The following is a 24,283-nucleotide window of genomic DNA, read 5'->3' as shown; positions in this document are numbered from 1 at the left end:
GCATGTAAAAAATGGTGTGTTATAATCCGTGCGAGGTCCAAATACCCTCTTTATAGGGCAGATTTGCGCCATGTACATGAAAATAAAGATCCATATTAACTATAAATGATAAAACACTTGAGTATTGACAACATATGAACATCACACCCCCCCTCCATCGACATCTGTGGAGACTGCATGTTGCCGTGCATGCCCCACACAGAAAGACGAAGGAACGACCCTTCTTAGTATGAGGCACATGCACTAAAACACCTGTACCACCGTAATGCATCAACAACACCCAGTGGGTCTAACACAATGTTTAATCAAGTGAAGTCAAAACCTATTCAACATGTAAAAAATGGTGTGCATAATGCGTGCGAGGTCCAAATACCCTCTTTATAGGGCAGATTTGCACCGTGTACATGAAAATAAAGAATGTGTACAATATATAAATGATAAAACACTGAATATTGACAACATATGAACATCCCACGCCCTTCTCCATCGACATGTCTGAAGTTTACATGTTGGTGTGCATGCCCCGCACAGAAAGACGAAGGAACGAACCTTCTTAGTATGAGGCACACGCACTAAAACCCCTGTTCCACTGTGATGCATCAACAACACCCACTGGGTCAATGATAATCAAATGAAGTCAAAACCTATTCAGCAGGTAAAAAATGGTGCGTCATAATGCGTGCGAGGTCCAAATACCCTCTTTATAGGGCAGGTTTTTGCCATGTACATGAAAACAAAGAATGTGTACAATATTAACTATGAACGATAAAACACTGAATATTAACAACATATGAACATCACACCCTCTGTCCGTCGACATGTGTGAAATTTGCATTTTGGCGTGCATGCCCCGCACAGATAAGATGAAGGAACGAACCTTCTTAGTACGAGGCACACGCACTAAAACCCCTGTTCCACCGTAATGCATCAACAACACCCACAGGGTCTAACACAATGTTAATCAAATGAAGTCAAAAACCTATTCAGCATGTAAAAATGGTGTGTTATAATGCGTGCGAGGTCCAAATACCCTCTTTATAGGGCAGATTTGCACCGTGTACATGAAAATAAAAAATGTGTACAATATATAAATGATAAAACTCTGACTATTAACAACATATAAACATCACACCCCCTCTCCATCGACATGTGTGGAGTTTGCATGTTGGCATGCATGCCCCGCACAGAAAGACGAAGGAACAACCTTCTTAGTACGAGGCACACGCACTAAAACCCCTGTCCCACCGTAATGCATCAACAACACCCAGTGGGTCTAACACAATGTTTAATCAGGTGAAGTCAAAACCTATTCAACATGTAAAAAATGGTGTGCATAATGCGTGCGAGGTCCAAATACCCTCTTTATAGGGCAGATTTGCACCATGTACATGAAAACAAAGAATGTGTACAATATATGAACGATACAACACTGAGTATTGACAACATATAAACATCATTCCCCCCTCTCCATCGACATGTGTGAAGTTTGCATGTTGACGTGCATGCCCTGCACAGAAAGACGAAGGAACAACCTTCTTAGTACGAGGCACACGCACTAAAACACCAGTTCCACCGTGATGCATCAACAACACCCACTGGGTCTAACACAATGTTTAATCAAATGAAATCAAAACCTATTCAGCATGTAAAAAATGGTGTGTTATAATCCGTGCGAGGTCCAAATACCCTCTTTACAGGGCAGATTTGCGCCATGTACATGAAAATAAAGATCCATATTAACTATAAATGATAAAACACTGAGTATTGACAACATATGAACATCACACCCCCCCTCCATCGACATGTGTGGAGTTTGCATGTTGGCGTGCATGCCCCGCACAGAAAGACGAAGGAAACAAACCTTCTTAGTACGAGGCACACGCACTAAAACCCCCGTTCCACCGTAATGCATCAACAACACCCACTGGGTCTAACACAATGTTTAATCAAATGAAGTCAAAACCTATTCAGCAAGTAAAAAATGGTGCGTCATAATGCGTGTGAGGTCCAAATACCCTCTTTATAGGGCAGATTTGCACCGTGTACACGAAAATAAAGAATGTGTACAATATATAAATGATAAAACACTGAATATTGACAACATATGAACATCACACCCCTCGTCGCCATCGACATGTGCGGAGTTTGCTTGTTGGCGTGCATGCCCTGCACAGAAAGACGAAGGAACAACCTTCTTAGTACGAGGCACACGCACTAAAACACCTGTACCACCGTAATGCATCAACAACACCCACAGGGTCTAACACAATGTTAATCAAATGAAGTCAAAACCTACTTAGCATGTAAAAAATGGTGCGTCATAATGCGTGCAAGGTCCAAATACCCTCTTTATAGGGCAGATTTTTGCCATGTACATGAAAATAAAGAATGTGTACAATATATAAATGATAAAACACTGAATATTGACAACATATGAACATCACACCCCCCGTCGCCATCGACATGTGTGAAGTTTGCATGTTGGCGTGCATGCCTCGCACAGAAAGACGAAGGAACGAACCTTCTTAGTACGAGGCACATGCACTAAAACCCCTGTGCCACCGTAATGCATCAACAACACCCACTGGGTCTAACACAATGTTTAATCGAATGAAGTCAAAACCTATTCAACATGTAAAAAATGGTGTGCATAATGCGTGCGAGGTCCAAATACCCTCTTTGTAGGGTAGATTTGCGCCGTGAACATTAAAATAAAGAATGTGAACAATATATTAACGATAAAACACTCAATATTAACAACATATGAACATAACACCCCCTATCCATCGACATGTGTGGAGTTTGCATGTTGGCGTGCATGCCCCGCACAGAAAGACGAAGGAACAAACCTTAGTACAAGGCACATGCACTAAAACCCTTGTACCACCGTAATGCATCAACAACACCCACAGGGTCCAACACAAAGATAATCAAATGAAGTCAAAACCTATTCAGCATGTAAAAAATGGTGTGTTATAATGCGTGCGAGGTCCAAATACCCTCTTTATAGGGCAGATTTGCGCCATGTACATGGAAATAAAGATCCATATGAACTATAAACAATAAAACACTGAATATTAACAACATATGAACATCACACCCCCCTCTCCATCAACATGTGTGGAGTTTGCATGTTGGCGTGCATGCCCCGCACAGAAAGACGAAGGAACAACCTTCTTAGTACGAGGCACACGCACTAAAACCCCTGTGCCACCGTAATGCATCAACAACACCCACTGGGTCTAACACAATGTTAATCAAATGAAGTCAAAACCTACTTAGCATGTAAAAAATGGTGCGTCATAATGCGTGCGAGGTCCAAATACCCTCTTTATAGGGCAGATTTGCACCGTGTACACGAAAATAAAGAATGTGTACAATATATAAATGATAAAACACTGAATATTGACAACATATGAACATCACACCCCTCGTCGCCATCGACATGTGCGGAGTTTGCTTGTTGGCGTGCATGCCCTGCACAGAAAGACGAAGGAACAACCTTCTTAGTACGAGGCACACGCACTAAAACACCTGTACCACCGTAATGCATCAACAACACCCACAGGGTCTAACACAATGTTTAATCAAATGAAGTCAAAACCTATTCAGCATGTAAAAAATGGTGCGTCATAATGCGTGTGAGGTCCAAATACCCTCTTTATAGGGCAGATTTGCACCGTGTACACGAAAATAAAGAATGTGTACAATATATAAATGATAAAACACTGAATATTGACAACATATGACCATCATTCCACCCTCTCCATTGATATGTGTGGAGTTTGCATGTTGGCGTGCATGCCCCGCACAGAAAGACGAAGGAAACAAACCTTCTTAGTACGAGGCACACGCACTAAAACCCCTGTTCCACCGTAATGCATCAACAACACCCACAGGGTCTAACACAATGTTTAATCAAATGAAGTCAAAACCTATTCAGCATGTAAAAAATGGTGCGTCATAATGCGTGCGAGGTCCAAATACCCTCTTTATAGGGCAGATTTGCACCGTGTACACGAAAATAAAGAATGTGTACAATATATAAATGATAAAACACTGAATATTGACAACATATGAACATCATTCCACCCTCTCCATTGATATGTGTGAAGTTTGCATGTTGGCCTGCATGCCCCGCACAGAAAGACGAAGGAACAACCTTCTTAGTACGAGGCACACGCACAAAAACACCAGTTCCACCGTAATGCATCAACAACACCCACAGGGTCTAACACAATGTTTAATCAAATGAAGTCAAAACCTATTCAGCATGTAAAAAATGGTGCGTCATAATGCGTGTGAGGTCCATATACCCTCTTTATAGGGCAGATTTGCACCGTGTACACGAAAATAAAGAATGTGTACAATATATAAATGATAAAACACTGAATATTGACAACATATGACCATCATTCCACCCTCTCCATTGATATGTGTGAAGTTTGCATGTTGGCGTGCATGCCCCGCACAGAAAGACGAAGGAAACAAACCTTCTTAGTACGAGGCACACGCATTAAAACCCCTGTGCCACCGTAATGCATCAACAACACCCACAGGGTCTAACACAATGTTTAATCAAATGAAGTCAAAACCTATTCAGCATGTAAAAAATGGTGCGTCATAATGCGTGTGAGGTCCATATACCCTCTTTATAGGGCAGATTTGCACCGTGTACACGAAAATAAAGAATGTGTACAATATATAAATGATAAAACACTGAATATTGACAACATATGACCATCATTCCACCCTCTCCATTGATATGTGTGAAGTTTGCATGTTGGCGTGCATGCCCCGCACAGAAAGACGAAGGAAACAAACCTTCTTAGTACGAGGCACACGCATTAAAACCCCTGTGCCACCGTAATGCATCAACAACACCCACAGGGTCTAACACAATGTTTAATCAAATGAAGTCAAAACCTATTCAGCAGGTAAAAAATGGTGTGCATAATGCGTGCAAGGTCCAAATACCCTCTTTATAGGGCAGATTTGCGCCGTGAACATTGAAATAAAGAATGTGTACAATATATAAATGATAAAACACTGACTATTAACAACATATGAACATCACACCCCCCTCTCCATCGACATTTGTGAAGTTTGCATGTTGGCGTGCATGCCCTGCACAGAAAGACGAAGGAACAACCTTCTTAGTACGAGGCACACGCACTAAAACACCAGTTCCACCGTAATGCATCAACAACACCCACTGGGTCTAACACAATGTTAATCAAATGAAGTCAAAACCTATTCAGCATGTAAAAAATGGTGTGCATAATGCGTGCGAGGTCCAAATACCCTCTTTATAGGGCAGATTTGCGCCGTGTACATGAAAATAAAGAATGTGTACAATATATAAATGATAAAACACTGAATATTGACAACATATGACCATCATTCCACCCTCTCCATTGATATGTGTGGAGTTTGCATGTTGGCGTGCATGCCCCGCACAGAAAGACGAAGGAACAACCTTCTTAGTACGAGGCACACGCATTAAAACCCCTGTTCCACCGTGATGCATCAACAACACCCACAGGGTCTAACACAATGTTAATCAAATGAAGTCAAAACCTACTTAGCATGTAAAAAATGGTGCGTCATAATGCGTGCGAGGTCCAAATACCCTCTTTATAGGGCAGATTTGCACCGTGTACACGAAAATAAAGAATGTGTACAATATATAAATGATAAAACACTGAATATTGACAACATATGAACATCACACCCCCCGTCGCCATCGACATGTGCGGAGTTTGCTTGTTGGCGTGCATGCCCCGCACAGAAAGACGAAGGGACAACGTTCTTAGTGCGAGGCACACGCACTAAAACACCAGTTCCACCGTGATGCATCAACAACACCCACTGGGTCTAACACAATGTTTAATCAAATGAAGTCAAAACCTATTCAGCATGTAAAAAATGGTGCGTCATAATGCGTGTGAGGTCCAAATACCCTCTTTATAGGGCAGATTTGCACCGTGTACACGAAAATAAAGAATGTGTACAATATATAAATGATAAAACACTGAATATTGACAACATATGACCATCATTCCACCCTCTCCATTGATATGTGTGAAGTTTGCATGTCGGCGTGCATGCCCCGCACAGAAAGACGAAGGAACAACGTTCTCAGTATGAGGCACACGCACTAAAACCCCTGTGCCACCGTAATGCATCAACAACACCCACAGGGTCTAACACAATGATAATCAAATGAAGTCAAAATCTGTTCAGCATGTAAAAAATGGTGCGTCATAATGCGTGCGAGGTCCAAATACCCTCTTTAGAGGGCAGGTTTTGCCATGTACATGAAAACAAAGAATGTGTACAATATTAACTATGAACAATAAAACACTGAATATTAACAACATATGAACATCACACCCCTCTCCATCGACATGTGTGGAGTTTGCATGTTGGCGTGCATGCCCCGCACAGAAAGACAAAGGAACAACCTTCTCAGTACGAGGCACACGCACTAAAACCCCTGTGCCACCGTAATGCATCAACAACACCCACAGGGTCTAACACAATGTTTAATCAAATGAAGTCAAAACCTATTCAGCATGTAAAAATGGTGCGGCATAATGTGTGCGAGGTCCAAATACCCTCTTTATAGGGCAGATTTCCACCGTGTACACGAAAATAAAGAATGTGTACAATATATAAATGATAAAACACTGAATATTAACAACATATGAACATCACACCCCCCTCTCCATCGACATGTGCGGAGTTTGCATGTTGGCGTGCATGCCCCGTACAGAAAGACGAAGGAACAACGTTCTTAGTACGAGGCACACGCACTAAAACACCAGTTCCACCGTGATGCATCAACAACACCCACAGGGTCTAACACAATGTTTAATCAAATGAAGTCAAAACCTACTTAGCATGTAAAAATGGTGCGTCATAATGCGTGCGAGGTCCAAATACCCTCTTTATAGGGCAGATTTGCACCGTCGCATGCACCTCTTAATGCTGCGGGCTTACAGGTTACGCAACCACTCGGGTCATCCATTCAGACACCATGAAGCATTTTCCATTCAAAAGTCATGAACTCCGACACTGACAGGCAATCACCCACTTCATGTGTTAGTATCAGACAAGTAAGTAGTTGAAATAATAATAATATATATATATATATTTGTGTATAATAAATTGTAATAATTGTCTCGCTCACCGGTGAGAACAGTAACAATGCCCCTCATCTTGCAGTAAGTGAGGTCGCATCCAGCTTCAGTCACAGCCATGTTGAACAAAAAAACGGTAAAAAAAATATGTAAATATATATATTAAATTTATAAATATATATTTCCTCCAACTCCGACGGTTGATTTATGTTCCGATGACGCACGCCGCTCTCCTGTCTGACTCGCCGCCTCCAGCCCGCTGCTGGTTTTATACAGAACACGTGGTCACGGCCGGTGCCGCCCATTGACGTCACGGGTGTCGCCCTTGGCAACCGAACGGAGGTGACGTCACGGGATTCCTCTGCACCCAGAGCTTTCCCTGCGAAAAAGACGACGTATCTGCAGAGGAGGAGGAGGTGGGAGCCTCCAACTCACTGACCACCTCATTCAGACATTTATATTTATCTATTTATGAAAGAGACCTTTTTATTCACAACTTAATGACATTTAATGATAAAACCAGCATGTTTAACATTCATTTCTCTCAAGAAGACAAGAATATAAGTTGGTGTACCACCTGATTCTGATTACTTGCATTTCGGTATAGCTCGGTTGGTAGAGCGGCCGTGCCAGCCACTTGAGGGTTGCAGGTTCGATTCCCGCTTCTGCCATCCTAGTCACTGCCGTTGTGTCCTTGGGCAAGGCACTTTGCCCACCTGCTCCCAGTGCCACCCACACTGCTTTAAATGTAACTTAGATATTGGGTTTCACAATGTAAAGCGCTTTGAGTCACTAGAGAAAAAGCGCTATGTAAATATAATTCACTTCACTTCACTAATTTATATAGCCCTAAATTACGAGGGTCTCAAAGGGCTGCACAAGCCACAACGAGGTCCTCGGTTCAGATCCCACATCAGGGCAAGGAAAAACTCAACCCAGAGGGATGACAATGCCATCCTTTCATCCATCTTCTTCGCTTTTCCGAGGTCGGGTCGCGGGGGCAGCAGCCTAAGCAGGGAAGCCCAGCCTCTCTTCTCCCCAGCCACTTGGTCCAGGTCTTCCCGGGGGATCTCCAGGCATTCCCAGGCCAGCCGGGAGACATAGTCTTCCCAAAGTGTCCTGGGTCTTCCCCAGTGGACATGCTGGGTTCAAATCCCACATCAGGGTAAGGAAAAACTTAACCCAGCGGGATGACAATGATAGTCTTAAATTTGTGTAAAATTTGTGTAAAATTATTTCAGTACTCTGGGATGAGGTAGCGACTTGTCCCGGGTGTACCCTGCCTTCCGCCCGATTGTAGCCGAGACAGGCACCAGCGACGCCCCGCGGCCCCGAAGGGAATAAGTTGATGGATGGATGGATGAGTGTCTCAAAGGGCTGCACAAACCACAACAACATGCTGGGTTCAGATCCCACATCAGGGTAAGGAAAAACTCAACCCAGCGAGATGACAATGATAGTGTTAAATTTGTGTAAAATTATTTCAGTACTCTGGGATGAGGTGGCAACTTGTCCCGGGTGTACCCCGCCTTCCGCCCGATTGTAGCTGAGATAGGCACCAGCGACCCCAAAGGGAATAAGTGGATGGATGGATGGATGGATATTTCAGTCAATGTTTATTTATATAGCCCTAAATCACAAGTGTCTCAAAGGGCTGCACAAGACACGACGACGTCCTAGGTTCAAATCCCCACATCAAGGCAAGGAAAAACTCAACCCAACGGGATGACAATGATAGTGTTAAATTAGTGTAAAATTATTTCAGTACTTTTCGGTACTTTTCTTAATAAATGGGACCACAAAAAAATGCGTTATTTATTTTAACAAATTTTTTTTAGGGTACATTAAACATATGTTTATTATTGCAATTTAGTCTTTAAATAAAATAGTGAACATACAAGACAACTTGTCTTTTAGTAGTCAATCAATCAATCAATGTTTATTTATATAGCCCTAAATCACTAGTGTCTCAAAGGGCTGCACAAGCCACAACGACATCCTGGGTTCAGATCCCACATCAGGGCAAGGAAAAACTCAACCCAGCGAGATGACAATGATAGTGTTAAATTAGTGTAAAATTAGTGTAAAATTATTTCAGTACTTTTCTAAATAAATGGGACCACGAAAAGAATTGCATTATTAATTTATTTTAACAAAATATCTTAGGGTACATTTAACATATGTTTATTATTGCAATTTAGTCTTTAAATAAAATAGTGAACATACAAGACAACTTGTCTTTTAGTAGTCAATCAATCAATCAATCAATCAATCAATGTTTATTTATATAGCCCTAAATCACTAGTGTCTCAAAGGGCTGCACAAGACACAACAACATGCTGGGTTCAGATCCCACATCAGGGCAAGGAAAAACTCAACCCAGCGAGATGACAATGATAGTGTTAAATTAGTGTAAAATTATTTCAGTACTTTTCGGTACTTTTTTCTAAATAAATGGGACCACAAAAAGAATAGCATTATTAATTTATTTTAACAAACAAATCTTAGGGTACATTTAACATATGTTTATTATTGCAATTTAGTCCTTAAAATAAAATAGTGAACATACAAGACAATTTGTCTTTTAGTAGTCAATCAATCAAACAATCAATCAATGTTTATTTATATAGCCCTAAATCACGAGTGTCTCAAAGGGCTGCACAAGCCACAACAACATGCTGGGTTCATATTCCACATCAGGGCAAGGAAAAACTCAACCCAGCGAGATGACAATGATAGTGTTAAATTTGTGTAAAATTATTTCAGTACTTTTCGGTACTTTTCTAAATAAAGGGGACCACAAAAAAAAATGCGTTATTAATTTATTTGAACAACATTTTTTTAGGGTACATCACACATATGTTTATTATTGCAATTTAGTCCTTAAATAAAATAGTGAACATACAAGACAACTTGTCTTTTATTAGTCAATCAATCAATCAATGTTTATTTATATAGCCCTAAATCACAAGTGTCTCAAAGGGCTGCACAAGCCACAACAACATCCTAGGTTCATATTCCACCTCAGGGCAAGGAAAAACTCAACCCAGCGAGATGACAATGATAGTGTTAAATTAGTGTAAAATTATTTCAGTACTTTTTGGTGCTTTTCTAAATAAAGGTGACCACAAAAAAAAAATGCGTTAATCGTTTAGTTTAACAAAAAAATCTTAGGGTACATGAAACATATGTTTATTATTGCAATTTAGTCCTTAAATAAAATAGTGAACATACAAGACAACTTGTCTTTTAGTAGTCAATCAATCAATCAATGTTTATTTATATAGCCCTAAATCATTAGTGTCTCAAAGGGCTGCACAAGCCACAACGACATGCTAGGTTCATATTCCACCTCAGGGCAAGGAAAAACTCAACCCAGTGAGATAACAATGACAGTGTTAAATTAGTGTAAAATTAGTGTAAAATTATTTCAGTACTTTTCTAAATAAATGGGACCACGAAAAGAATTGCATTATTAATTTATTTTAACAAAATATCTTAGGGTACATTAAACATATGTTTATTATTGCAATTTAGTTTTTAAATAAAATAGTGAACATACAAGACAACTTGTCTTTTAGTAGTCAATCAATCAATCAATCAATCAATCAATGTTTATTTATATAGCCCTAAATCACTAGTGTCTCAAAGGGCTGCACAAGACACAACGACATCTTCGGTTCAGATCCCACATCAGGGCAAGGAAAAACTCAACCCAGCGGGATGACAATGATAGTGTTAAATTAGTGTAAAATTATTTCAGTACTTTTCTAAATAAAGGGGACCACGAAAAGAATTGCATTATTAATTTATTTTAACAAAAAAATCTTAAGGTACATGAAACATATGTTTATTATTGCAATTTAGTCCTTAAAATAAAATAGTCAACATACAAGACAACTTGTCTTTTAGTAGTCAATCAATCAATCAATGTTTATTTATATAGCCCTAAATCACTAGTGTCTCAAAGGGCTGCACAAGCCTCTACGACATGCTGGGTTCAGATCCCACATCAGGGCAAGGAAAAACTCAACCCAGCGAGATGACAATGATAGTGTTAAATTAGTGTAAAATTATTTCAGTACTTTTTGGTGCTTTTCTAAATAAAGGTGACCACAAAAAAAAAATGCGTTAATCGTTTAGTTTAACAAAAAAATCTTAGGGTACATGAAACATATGTTTATTATTGCAATTTAGTCCTTAAATAAAATAGTGAACATACAAGACATCTTGTCTTTTAGTAGTCAAACAATCAATCAATGTTTATTTATATAGCCCTAAATCACAAATGTCTCAAAGGGCTGCACAAGCCACAACGACATGCCAGGTTCATATTCCACCTCAGGGCAAGGAAAAACTCAACCCAGCGAGATAACAATGATAGTGTTAAATTAGTGTAAAATTTGTGTAAAATTATTTCAGTACTTTTCTAAATAAATGGGACCACGAAAAGAATTGCATTATTACTTTATTTTAACAAAATATCTTAGGGTACATTTAACATATGTTTATTATTGCAATTTAGTTTTTAAATAAAATAGTGAACATACAAGACAACTTGTCTTTTAGTAGTCAATCAATCAATCAATCAATGTTTATTTATATAGCCCTAAATCACTAGTGTCTCAAAGGGCTGCACAAGCCCCAACAACATCCTTGGTTCAGATCCCACATCAGGGCAAGGAAAAACTCAACCCAGCGGGATGACAATGATAGTGTTAAATTAGTGTAAAATTATTTCAGTACTTTTCGGTACTTTTTTAAATAAATGGGACCACAAAAAGAATTGCATTATTAATTTATTTTAACAAAAAAATCTTAAGGTACATTAAACATATGTTTATTATTGCAATTTAGTCCTTAAATAAAATAGTGAACATACAAGACAACTTGTCTTTTAGTAGTAAGTAAACAAAAAAAGGCTCCTGATTAGTCTGCTGACACATTGTGTCATTTATACACCTATTATTTTATTAACATTATAAAGGACAAGTGGTAGAAAATATATAATATTCTATATTATACTATATTACAGGCCTGGGCAATTATTTTGACGCCGGGGGGCCAATTCTAGGGAAAAAATGTGTCTGGGGGCCGGTTTATCTATTTTTAGGAACAATACCTCCCAACAATGTCTGATGGAAAAATAAAAACGTTATGACAGACTGCCTTAAAAAACACCCAGAATGTACATGAAAATAAAAAATGTATGAACGATAAAACACTGAATATTGACCACATTTGAACGCCACACCCCCCCTCGATTGATATATTTCACTATTAAGCGAAACAACAACAATGCAACAACCAACAAAATATGAACGCAATGGGGGAAAAAAAAACAACCTGAGGTGGCGACTTGTCCAGGGTGTACACCGCAACCCCCCACCCCCGCGACCCCAAAAGGGACAAGCGGTAAAAAATGGTAGGATGGATGGACAATGTGCCAACTTCACTGGTTTTGGGTTTTGTATCATAGTTGAATATTAATTGCAAAATTAAAACATTTTCAAAATTTAGAAGCTCACGCCGTACGTGGAAATATGTGAAGTGAATTATATTTATATAGCGCTTTTCTCCAGTGACTCAAAGCGCTTTACATAGTGAAACCCAATACCTGAGTTGCATTTAAACCAGTGTAGGTGGCACTGGGAGCAGGTGGGTAAAGTGTCTTGCCCAAGGACACAACGGCAGTGACTCGGGGATCGAACCTGGAACCCTCAGGTTGATCTACCACTCTACCAACCCTGTATATATAAAATATGAAAATGATTTTGTTGACAAAGGATTTCACGGGCCATATACAAACCCTGTTTCCATAAGAGTTGGGAAATAGTGTTAGATGTAAATATAAACAGAATACAATGATTTGCAAATCCTTTTCAACCCATATTCAGTTGAATATGCTACAAAGACAACATATTTCATGTTCAAACTCATAAACATTCATTTTATTTGTGCAAATAATAATTAACTTAGAATTTCATGGCTGCAACACATGCCAAAGTAGTTGGGAAAGGGCATGTTCACCACTGTGTTACATCACCTTTTCTTTTAACAACACTCAATAAACGTTTGGGAACTGAGGAAACTAATTGTTGAAGCTTTGAAAGTGGAATTCTTTCCCATTCTTGTTTTATGTAGAGCTTCAGTCCTTCAACAGTCCGGGGTCTCTGATGTCGTATTTTACACTTCATAATGCGCCACACATTTTCCATGGGGCACAGGTCTGGACTGCAGGCAGGCCAGGAAAGTACCCGCACCCTTTTTTTACGACCCCACGCTGTTGTAACACGTGCTGAATGTGGCTTGGCATTGTCTTGCTGAAATAAGCAGGGGCGCCCATGAAAAAGACAGCGCTTAGATGGCAGCATATGTTGTTCCAAAACCTGTATGTACCTTTCAGCATTAATGGTGCCTTCACAGATGTGTAAGTTACCCATGCCTTGGGCACTAATGCACCCCCATACCATCACACATGCTGGCTTTTACACTTTGCGTCGATAACAGTCTGGATGGTTCGCTTCCCCTTTGGTTCGGATGACACGATGTCAAATATTTCCAAAATCAATTTGAAATGTGGACTCGTCAGACCACAGAACACTTTTCCACTTTGCATCAGTCCATCTTAGATGATCTCGGGCCCAGAGAAGCCGTCGGCATTTCTGGATGTTGTTGATAAACTGCTTTCGCTTTGCATTATAGAGCTTTAACTTGCACTTACAGATGTAGCGACCAACTGTATTTAGTGACAGTGGTTTTCTGAAGTGTTCCTGAGCCCATGTGGTGATATCCTTTAGAGATTGATGTCGGTTTTTGATACAGTGCTGTCTAAAGGGATGGAAGGTCACGGTCATTCAATGTTGGTTTCCGGCCATGCCGCTTACGTGGAGTGATTTCTCCAGATTCTCTGAACCTTTTGATGATATTATGGAGCGTAGATGTTGAAATCCCTCAATTTCTTGCAATGTCACTTTGAGAAAGGTTGTTCTTAAACTGTTTGACTATTTGCTCACGCAGTTGTGGACAAAGGGGTGTACCTCGCCCCATCCTTTCTTGTGAAAGACTGAGGAAGCTGCTTTTATAGCCAATCATGGCACCCACCTGTTCCCAATTAGCCTGCACACCTGTGGGATGTTCCAAATAAGTGTTTGATGAGCATTATCAGTATTTATCGCCACCTTTCCCAACTTCTTTGTCACGTGTTGCTGGCATCAAATTTTAAAGTTAATGATTATTACCAAAAAAACAAAAAGTTTATGAGTTTGAACATGAAATATGTTGTCTTTGTAGCATATTCAACTGAATATGGCTTGAAAAGGATTTGCAAATCATTGTATTCTGTTTATATTTACATCTAATTTCCCAACTCATATGGAAACGGGGTTTGTAAAATGACGTGGAGGACCAGATCCTCCATCATGAGGTCAAGGTGGCTTATATAAATTCATAGAAACCAGGGATGATGCTGCTCTCCTCTAAGCCGAGGCGGTCCAGCTGCCGTGGATGCGGTCCACTAACCTTGAGAGTTACATAAGTGTGCCGGGATGCAGATCACTATTTCCCCGAGTGGAGCCACATATTTGCATACAGCAACAACAAGCCAGGGAACGATGGCTTTTTTAAACGTTCTGCAAGTTGAAAACCCTCTTTTTTGTGTTCGCATGGGGCTTCTTTAGTCCTGCTCGTGACGTAGCACACGGGACAGGAAGTGAAACTTGTGGAAGGAGGAAGCGGAACACACCGTGGGCCAAACGCTCCGATACTCGCAGGTGCAGCCGAGCTGAAAGGCTTCACACTGAAACATGACACCCAGCCTCCTCTCTGGGAATTATTCATGTGTGCAATGTGGTCTTTATTATTGTCACACGCTAAGACATGCCTCTTTGCTTCTTTTCCATTCGCATTGTTTGTTCCGGCGGCGTTCCCCGACTAAGGATTGCGATCACCGTGAAAAGTACGTTTCCTGTTGGTGTCAAAACGTGACAGGCAAGCGAGGAGCAGACGCACAAAACACCAGCAGAGGCCAAAACACACGACTCATTACATAAGAGTTGGGAAATTGTGTTAGATGTAAATATAAACAGAATACAATGATTTGCAAATCCTTTTCAAGCCATATTCAGTTGAATATGCTACAAAGACAACATATTTGATGTTCAAACTCATAAACATTATTTTTTTTTGTGCAAATAATCATTAACTTAGAAATTAATTGCTGCAACACATGCCAAAGTAGTTGGGAAAGGGCATGTTCACCACTGTGTTACATCACCTTTTCTTTTAACAACACTCAATAAACGTTTGGGAACTGAGGAAACTAATTGTTGAAGCTTTGAAAGTGGAATTCTTTCCCATTCTTGTTTTATGTAGAGCAGAACCTTTTTGGCTGAGAGAGACATGAAAGCCAAATATTTCAAAATATATTTCCGTGAGAGCCATATCATATTTTTTAACACTGAATACAACTAAGTGCGTGCATTTTTAAGTAAGAACAACATTTTTAGATTATAATAAGTGTCTTATTCTTTTTAATAACATTGTTATTCTGAATCTAACCAATAATAAAACAAATGTCATGCCTGTTGATCATGTTTTTGTTTGGTCATGTGCTGTTTGTCCTTTGGAATCTTTAAGTTCCTGTTTTTTTCCACTCCCTTGTCTGGTTTCCTTGGTTACTCATCTTGTCGACCGGTCTCTGGTGGACTAAATGCCCGCTCACCTGCTTCCCGAGCACTAATCAGAGGCAGTATTTAAGCTCGTCTTTGCCAGTCAGTCGCCCTGTGCTGACTTGTTTCATGCCTTGCCATAGTTCCGTGCTTCATGCCATGCCAAGTAAGTTTTGTTTGATTTATGTTCATAGTCTGTTTATGCGTTAGCTTTGTTCCTTAGCCCAAGTTGTGCTTCCGCTGTGAGACATTTTTGTTTGTATCTTTTTTTTAGTTTAAATTAAATCATGTTTTTACCTAAAAGAAAACGTATGGATGGATTTAAACGCATGAGAATGTTTTATATTTTGCACGTTATTTTTAGCACTGTGATTACCAGCGAAATTATTCATAATTATCGCGTTAAGGAACGTCAGCTAAGATTTATCTGAGAGCCAGATGCAGTCATCAAAAGAGCCACATCTGGCTCTAGAACCATAGGTTCCCTACCCCTGTTCTAGAGCTTCAGTCCTTCAACAGTCCGGGGTCTCCGCTGTCCTATTTCACGCTTCATAATGCACCACACATTTTTCATGGGAGACCGGTCTGGACCACAGGTGGGCCAGGAAAGTACCCGCTCTCTTTTTTTTACGAAGCACGTGCTGAATGTGGCTTGGCGTTGTTTTGCTGAAATAAGCAGGGGCGTCCATGAAAAAGACGGCGCTTAGATGGCAGCATATGTTGTTCCAAAACCTGTATGTACCTTTCAGCATTAATGGTGCCTTCACAGATGTGTAAGTTACCCATGCCTTGGGCACTAATGCACCCCCATACCATCACACATGCTGGCTTTTACACTTTGCGTTTTTTTCCTCTTTGGTCCGGAGGATGCAACATCCACAGTTTCCAAAAAACAATTTAAAATGTGGACTCGTCAGACCACAGAACACTTTTCCACTTTGCATCAGTCCATCTTAGATGAGCTCGGGCCCAGCGAAGCCGGCGGCGTCTCTGGGTGTTGTTGATATATAGCTTTTGCTTTGCATTGTAGAGTTTTAACTTGTACTTACAGATGTAGCGACGAACTACAGTTACTGACAGTGGTTTTCTGAAGTGTTCTTGAGCCCATGTGGTGATATCCTTTACACACTCATGTCGCTTTTTGATGCAGTACCACTTTAGGGATCGTAGGTCCGTGATATCATCGCTTACGTACAGTGATTTCTCCAGATTCTCTAAACCTTTTGATGATATCACGGAGTGTACTGTAGATGGTGAAATCCCTAAATTCCTTGCAATAGCTGGTTGAGAAATGTTGTTCCCAAACAATTTTCTCACGTATTCGTCGACAAAGTGGTGACCCTCGCCCCGTCCTTGTTTGTGAAAGACTGAGCATTTCACAAAAAGCTGCTTTTATAGCCAATCATGGCACCCACCTGTTCCCAATAAGCCTGTCCACCTGTGGGATGTTCCAAATAAGTGCTTGATGAGCATTCCTCAACATTCTCAGTCTTTTTTGCCACTTGTGCCAGCTTTTTTCAAAACATGTTGCAGGCAAATTCCAAATGAGCTAATATTTGTAAAAAAAATAACGTTTATTAGTTTTAACATCAAATATCTTGTCTTTGCAGTCTATTCAATTGAATATAAGTTGAAAAGGATTTGCAAATCATTGTATTCTGTTTTTATTTACCATTTACCCGACGTGACAACTTCACCGGTTTTAGGTTTTGTGCTTTTATGTGGTTTCTTTTTCCGTGAGGTCATGGCCTGAGTCAGGGTTGCAGGTTTAAAAATACAATGTATTGCGACAGGGAGCGGAATTAGCAATGTTGAAACGATATCAGCGTGTAGCACGCCTTGTGGTGCGTTCATGCTCGTTAAAATTCATCGGTTACACGCATTTGTGCTGCGATGAGGTCATCCCGCCTACAGACTACACCCTGCGCTGGAAACACCTGAACTGGAGGTTTTGGACTCGGATAAACCAGTTTAGATAGTGTTGTCTTTGTTGCAGAAGTAAAGAAAATTAAAGCTGCAAGCAGCGTTGGTCGGGCCCGCCTTTGGCTGCTGCCGCCGAGACTCAAGCCCTGGTCTTAGTCAGACCTACATAGAAGTTTTTTATTCATGTCTCTACGACATTCCTAACGGAAGTTACAAGCAGTTTTGTCTGTGTTTTTTCTTAGGGGGCGCTAGAGCGCACTTTTGATTTTTGGGGTTTGGTTTTTTATTAGATAGCAATTTTCGCCAGTCCTAATGTGTGTGTAAAATTTGGTGAGTTTTGAAGCATCTTAAGGGGGTGAAATTACAGATCATTTTTTCTGGATGTTGTTGATAAATGGCTTTCGCTTTGCATAGTAGTGCTTTAACTTGCACCTTGAAGCATTTTAAGGGGGTCAAATTACAGCTCAAAGAGGCAAAAATTACATTTTTTAGGAAAATTTGCGCAGGTTTTTTTGATGGCGCGTAAAATCCAAACCGGAGCAGTAATCAAAACTCTTTCGATAACTTTTAATTAGAAGGGTTCAAACTCTCTTCTGTGCGAGTTTGAAGCTGAAACGACAAACACGCTCAGAGGAGATAACGTTTGAAAAAGGTGACGGGTGTTTACAAAACTTTTATTTTGAAGGGGTAATTTTTAACTTCCTGTTGATTTTTGCTGAAGGATGTTCATCATTAAAATGTAGGTCTAAGTGAGACCTACATGGAAGTTTTTGTTTCATGTCTTTCCGACATTCCTACGGGAAGTTACAAGCAGTTTTGTCTGTGTTTTCTTCCTAGGAGCAGTTTTTTCTGTGTTTTATTCAAAAATTGCGCTAGAGCGCAATTTTGAGTTTTGGGGTTTGTTTTTTTCATTATATCGCAAATTTTGCCAGTCCTGATGTTTGTGCCAAGTTTGGTGAGTTTTGAAGCATTTTAAAGGGGTCAAATTACAACTCAAAGAGGCAAAAATAGCATTTTTTGCGAAAATTTTGCTTTGAAGTGGTTTTTGCCAACTTCCTGTTGATTTTTGCTATAGAAGTTTAAATTGGGAAATGTAGGTCCAAGTCAGACCTACATAGAGGTTTTTGTTTCATGTCTCTACGACATTCCTAACGGAAGTTACAAGCAGTCTGTTTTTTTTTTCCTGGGGGGCGCTAGAGCGCATTTTTGATTTTTGGGGTTTGGTTTTTTTATTAGATGGCAATTTTCGCCAGTTCTGATGAGTGTGTGAAATTTGGTGAGTTTTGAAGCATGTTCAGGGGGTCAAATTACAGTTCAAAGAGGCGTCGGAATAATAATAAATAAAGAATAATAAAACGCACGAAAAACAATAGGTCCTTTGGCCATGCGGGCCCTAATGACAATATTATCAACAGTCAACAGCAATCATGGCACCTACCTGTTACCAATCAGCCTGCTCACCTGTGGGGCGTTCCAAATAAGCGTTTGATGAGCATTCCTCAACGTTCTCGGTCTTTTTTGCCACTTGTGCCAGCTTTTTTTGGAAACACGTTGCAGGCATCCAATTCCAAATGATCTAATATTTGCAAAAAATAACAAAGTTTACCAGTTTGAACGTTAAAAATGTTGTCTTCGCAGTCAGGTGGAGGGACATTTTACTGGCTTCAGTTTCCTGCCGCCCTCTGCTGTCTTGCGACCGATGCGTGAAAGTCGGGCCCCGACTCTCACTTTCTGACAAGCAGTTCATGATAACAAGAATCCTCTGCCAAGCGATCCAGCGAAACGCTCTTGAACTGTCACACCGGGGCCGTTAATTATCAGAGAGCAGCTGGCGCCTTCTTGCTCGCTTCGCCTCGTTTCTGCCAGTTTTACCCTTGAATCTAAAAAAAGGGATTTCTCTTGCACGAGTACGGACTCAACACTAGTAGCCACTGTGATAAAAAAAAAAGCCCAAACCAGTGAAGTTGTCACGTTGTGTAAATGGTAAATAAAAACAGAATACAATGATTTGCAAATCCTTTTCGACTTATATTCAATTGAATAGACTGCAAAGACGAGATATTTAACGTTGAAACTAATAAACATTATTTTTTGCAAATATTTGCTTATTTGAAATCCATGAGGACAGCCTATTTTCACGTCCGCTTTCCCACTATATAAACAGCGTGTCTGCCCAATGACGTTATAACAGTAGAATGATAGAGGGCGAGTTCTTGGTTTCTTATGTGGGTTTGTTAGGCAGTTTCATTAACGTCTTCCCTGCGCGGTAACAACACACAACAACAGCAGTCAAGTTTTCGTCTACCGTAAAGCAGTTTGTCTGCCTCAAACGGCAATGTTGTGACACTCTTAAACAGGAAAATACTGCCCTACATGCATATTTGACAATAAAATCTACGGCTTTTAAAGAATACAGTGCACAACTGCGCCCACAACAAGGAGATGAAGCAGGAAGATACAGCCGGTGGCGACGCCGACAACGAGTAAGATGAAGAAATACGCTTGTAAGTTCCAAGCCGCAGCTGCGATTGGACCTGGATAGCCTGCAGGAAGAAGTAGTGGTAGTTCGAAAAATAGTGACAGAGAATAGAACAAGGATGGACAATTCAACCCTTAACTCAACAATGAGTAGATGAGTGTTATGTGTGTGTATATGTGTAAATAAATGAACACTGAAATTCAAGGGACGGCGTGGCAGAGTGGCCGTGCGCAACCCGAGGATCTCTGGTTCAATCCCCACCTAGTACCAACCTCGTCACGTCCGTTGTGTCCTGAGCAAGACACCTCACCCTTGCTCCTGATGGGTGCCGGTTAGCGCCTTGCATGGCAGCTCCCTCCATCAGTGTGTGAATGTGTGTGTGAATGGGTAAATGTGGAAGTAGTGTCAAAGCGCTTTGAGTACCTTGAAGGTAGAAAAAGCGCTATACAAGTACAACCCATTTATTTATTTATTTATAATGCCTGCAACATTTTTCAAAAAAGCTGGCACACGTGGCAAAAAAGACTGAGAAAGTTGAGGAATGCTCATCCAACGCTTATTTGGAACATCCCACAGGTGGACAGGCTAATTGGGAACAGGTGGGTGCCATGATTGGGTATAAAAAGCAGCTTCCATGAAATGCTCAGTCATTCACAAACAAGGACGGGGGCGAAGGTCACCACTTTGTCAACAAATGTGTGAGCAAATTGTTTAAGAACAACATTTCTCAACCAGCTATTGCAAGGAATTTAGGGATTTCAGCATCTATGGTCTGTAATATCATCAAAAGGTTCAGAGAATCTGGGAAAAAGGCAGAAAAGCAACATTCAATGCCTGTAACCTTCGATCCCACAGGCGGTACTGCATCAAAAAGCGACATCAGTGTGTAAAGGATATCACCACATGGGCTCAGGAACACTTCAGAAAACCACTGTCAGTTACTACACTCAATCAATCAATCAATGTTTATTTATATAGCCCCAAATCACAAATGTCTCAAAGGACTGCACAAATCATTACGACTACAACATCCTCGGAAGAACCCACAAAAGGGCAAGGAAAACTCACACCCAGTCGCTACATCTGTAAGTGCAAGTTCAAACTCTACTATGCAAAGCCAACGCCATTTATCAACAACACCCAGAAATGCCGCCGGCTTCACTGGGCCCGAGCTCATCTAAGATGGACTGATGCAAAGTGGAAAAGCGTTCTGTGGTCTGACGAGTCCACATTTCAAATTGTTTTTGGAAACTGTGGACGTCATGTCCTCCGGACCAAAGAGGAAAAAGAACCATCTGGATTGTTCTAGGCCCAAAGTGTAAAAGCCAGCATGTGTGATGGTATGGGGGTGCATTAGTGCCCAAGACATGGGTAACTTACACATCTGTGAAGGCACCATTAATACTGAAAGGTACATACAGGTTTTGGAGCAACATATGTTGTCATCCAAGCAACGTTATCATGGACGCCCCTGCTTATTTCAGCAAGACAATGCCAAGCCATGTGTTACAACAGCGTGGCTTTATAGTAAAATAGTGCGGGTACTAGAATGGCCTGCCTGTCTCCCATTAAAAATGTGTGGCCCATTATGAAGCCTAAAATACCACAATGGAGACCCCGGACTGTTGAACAACTTAAGCTAAACATCAAGCAAGAATGGGAAAAAATTCCATCTGAAGAGCTTCAAATCTTTGTCTCCTCAGTTCCCAAACGTTTATTGAGTGTTGTTAAAAGGAAAGGCCATGTAACACAATGGTAAAAATGCCCCTGTGACAACTTTTTTGCAATGTTGCTGCCATTAAATCCTATGTTAATGATTATTTGCATTTCTCAGTTGGAACACTAAATATCTTGTCTTTGCAGTCTATTCAATTGAATATAAGTGGAAAATAATTAGCATATCCTTGTATTTTGTTTTTATTTACCATTTACAAATGGTTTTGGGTTCTGTCTTTGTCCACAGAATAGCACCGACAACCTATGTATCGACTTATAGGTCTGCTAATTTTGTTCCTACAGCCAGTTGGCACGTAGGAGACACCAAAATGGGATTCACCTCCTGCAAGGAGACTAGAATTCCACGTATGGTCGGTCCAGTGTTGTGGGTATGAGGCGGCAGAAGGTAGAGGACTGAGTCACTCAGGCGGACTGGACTGCATGCTGAGCAGAAGGGCTGCCGGCTAATGACCACGTTGGTAATTTAATAGTCTGTTTTGGATGGTGCCGGGGAGATCGTGAGCCTTCCGCTTCACACCCACGCAGTCACGACAGCGCTGCGCTGTACTCGCCTGCAAAAATCATCTTTATTTTCCTTCTTTTTCCTCTGTTTGCTCTGCACATCCCTCTTACACACGCCGGACTACAGACACAGTCTGATCACATTTGGCCGTGACGAGAAATAACACTGCACGGATTTGCCGAATAAATCAGTTTCTTATGTTTTCACGCATGTTTGTTTACGTCTTGAATGGAACTATCCTGTGCTTTGGGTTGATTGATGTCCTCTCAGATCGTTTCGCTTTGTAGGATTGTGGATAAAGCAAGACAAGGTTCTCATTCATCCAGGTCGTTGTCATCTCAGGGCGTTTCATCGATCGCAAATGGACTGCTTGGAAGACTTAGATTGGTCAGATCTAGTCCTAGACTAGACTAGAATAGACCGAGTAGGCTTCATCATTTCGTGATTATAGATTTATATTAGTCAGAATACTTATCTTCATGTCTATGAAGGTTCTCATTCATCCAGGTCTTTGTCATCTCAGGGCGGTCAATTGATCGAAACTGGACTGCTTGGTTTGTCTTACAAGACGTTTCACCGCTCATCCGAGTAGGCTTCATCAGTTCGTGCTAGTAGACATCGATTGGTCAGATCGCAACTGGACTGCTTGGTTTGTCTTGGAAGACTTAGATTGGTCAGATCTAGTCGGAGATTAGACCCGACCGAGTAGGCTTCATCAGTTCGTGCTTATAGACTTAGATTGGTCAGAAACTAGAACCTTCATAGACCTGAAGATACGTCTTCTGACCAATCTAAGTCAATGAGCACGAACTGATGAAGCCTCCTTGGTCTAGCCTAGTCTAGGACAAGATCTGACCAATCTAAGTCTTCCAAGACAAACCAAGAAGTCCACTTGCGATCGATTGTATGTCCTGAGATAACAACGACATGGATGAATGAGAACCTTCATAGACATGAAAATAAGTCTTCTGACCAAACTAAGTCTATAATTCCGAACTGCTGAAGCCTCCTTGGTCTAGTCTAGTCTAAGACAAGATCTGACCAATCTATGTCTTCCAAGACAAACCAAGAAGTCCACTTGCGATCGATTGAACACCCTGAGATGACAATGACCTGGATGAATGAGAACTTTCATAGACATGAAGATAAGTCTTCCGACTAATCTAAGTCTATAAGCACAAACTGATGAAGCCTCCTTGGTCTAGTCTAGTCTAGGACAAGATCTGACCAATCTAAGTTTTCCAAGACAAACCAAGTAGTCCACTTGCGATCGATTGAACGCCCTGAGATGACAATGTCCTGGATGAATGAGAACCTTCATAGAAATGAAGATACGTCTTCTGACCAATCTAAGTCTATAAGCACGAACTGATGAAGCCTCCTTGGTCTAGTCTAGTCTAGGACAAGATCTGACCAATCTAAGTCTTCCAAGACAAACCAAGCAGTCCGTTTGTGATCAATTGAACACCCTGAGATGTCAATGACCTGGATGAATGAGAACCTTCATAGAAATGAAGATAAGTCTTCTGACCAATCGAAGTCTATAAACACGAACCGATGAAGCCTACTCGGTCTCATCTAATCTCTGACTAGATCTGACCAATCTAAGTCTTCCAAGACAAACCAAGAAGTCCAGTTGCGATTGATTGAACGCCCTGAGATGACAATGACCTGGATGAATGAGAACTTTCATAGACATGAAGATAAGTCTTCTGACCAATCTAAGTCTATAAGCACAAACTGCTGAAGCCTCCTTGGTCTAGTCTAGTCTAGGACAAGATCTGACCAATCTACGTCATTCAAGACAAACCAAGAAGTCCACTTGCGA

The 24,283-nt window shown here is 40.7% G+C and overlaps 1 protein-coding gene across 2 annotated transcripts in view; it reads right to left on the bottom strand.

Annotated features, from left to right (window-relative positions):
* si:ch211-195b13.1 (STKc_SGK domain-containing protein) overlaps window positions 1-24,283 on the bottom strand; it is a 58,543-nt gene that overhangs the window by 26,410 nt on the left and 7,850 nt on the right. Inside the window, exon 1 of one of the 2 annotated variants that reach the window (XM_061882717.1) lies at window positions 7,196-7,378. The exons of the other annotated variant lie outside the window; for it this stretch is intronic. Coding sequence (XP_061738701.1) covers window positions 7,196-7,265 — 70 coding nt within the window. The 5' untranslated portion in view covers window positions 7,266-7,378. Of the gene's footprint in view, window positions 1-7,195; window positions 7,379-24,283 lie in introns of those variants that run through there. 2 annotated transcript variants of the gene reach the window in all.

This window comes from Nerophis ophidion, linkage group LG21 (assembly GCF_033978795.1).
Source record: "Nerophis ophidion isolate RoL-2023_Sa linkage group LG21, RoL_Noph_v1.0, whole genome shotgun sequence".
NCBI lineage: Eukaryota > Metazoa > Chordata > Actinopteri > Syngnathiformes > Syngnathidae > Nerophis > Nerophis ophidion.
Note: the sequence above shows the minus strand (reverse complement) of the source record. Positions and strands in the feature narration are given on the sequence as shown.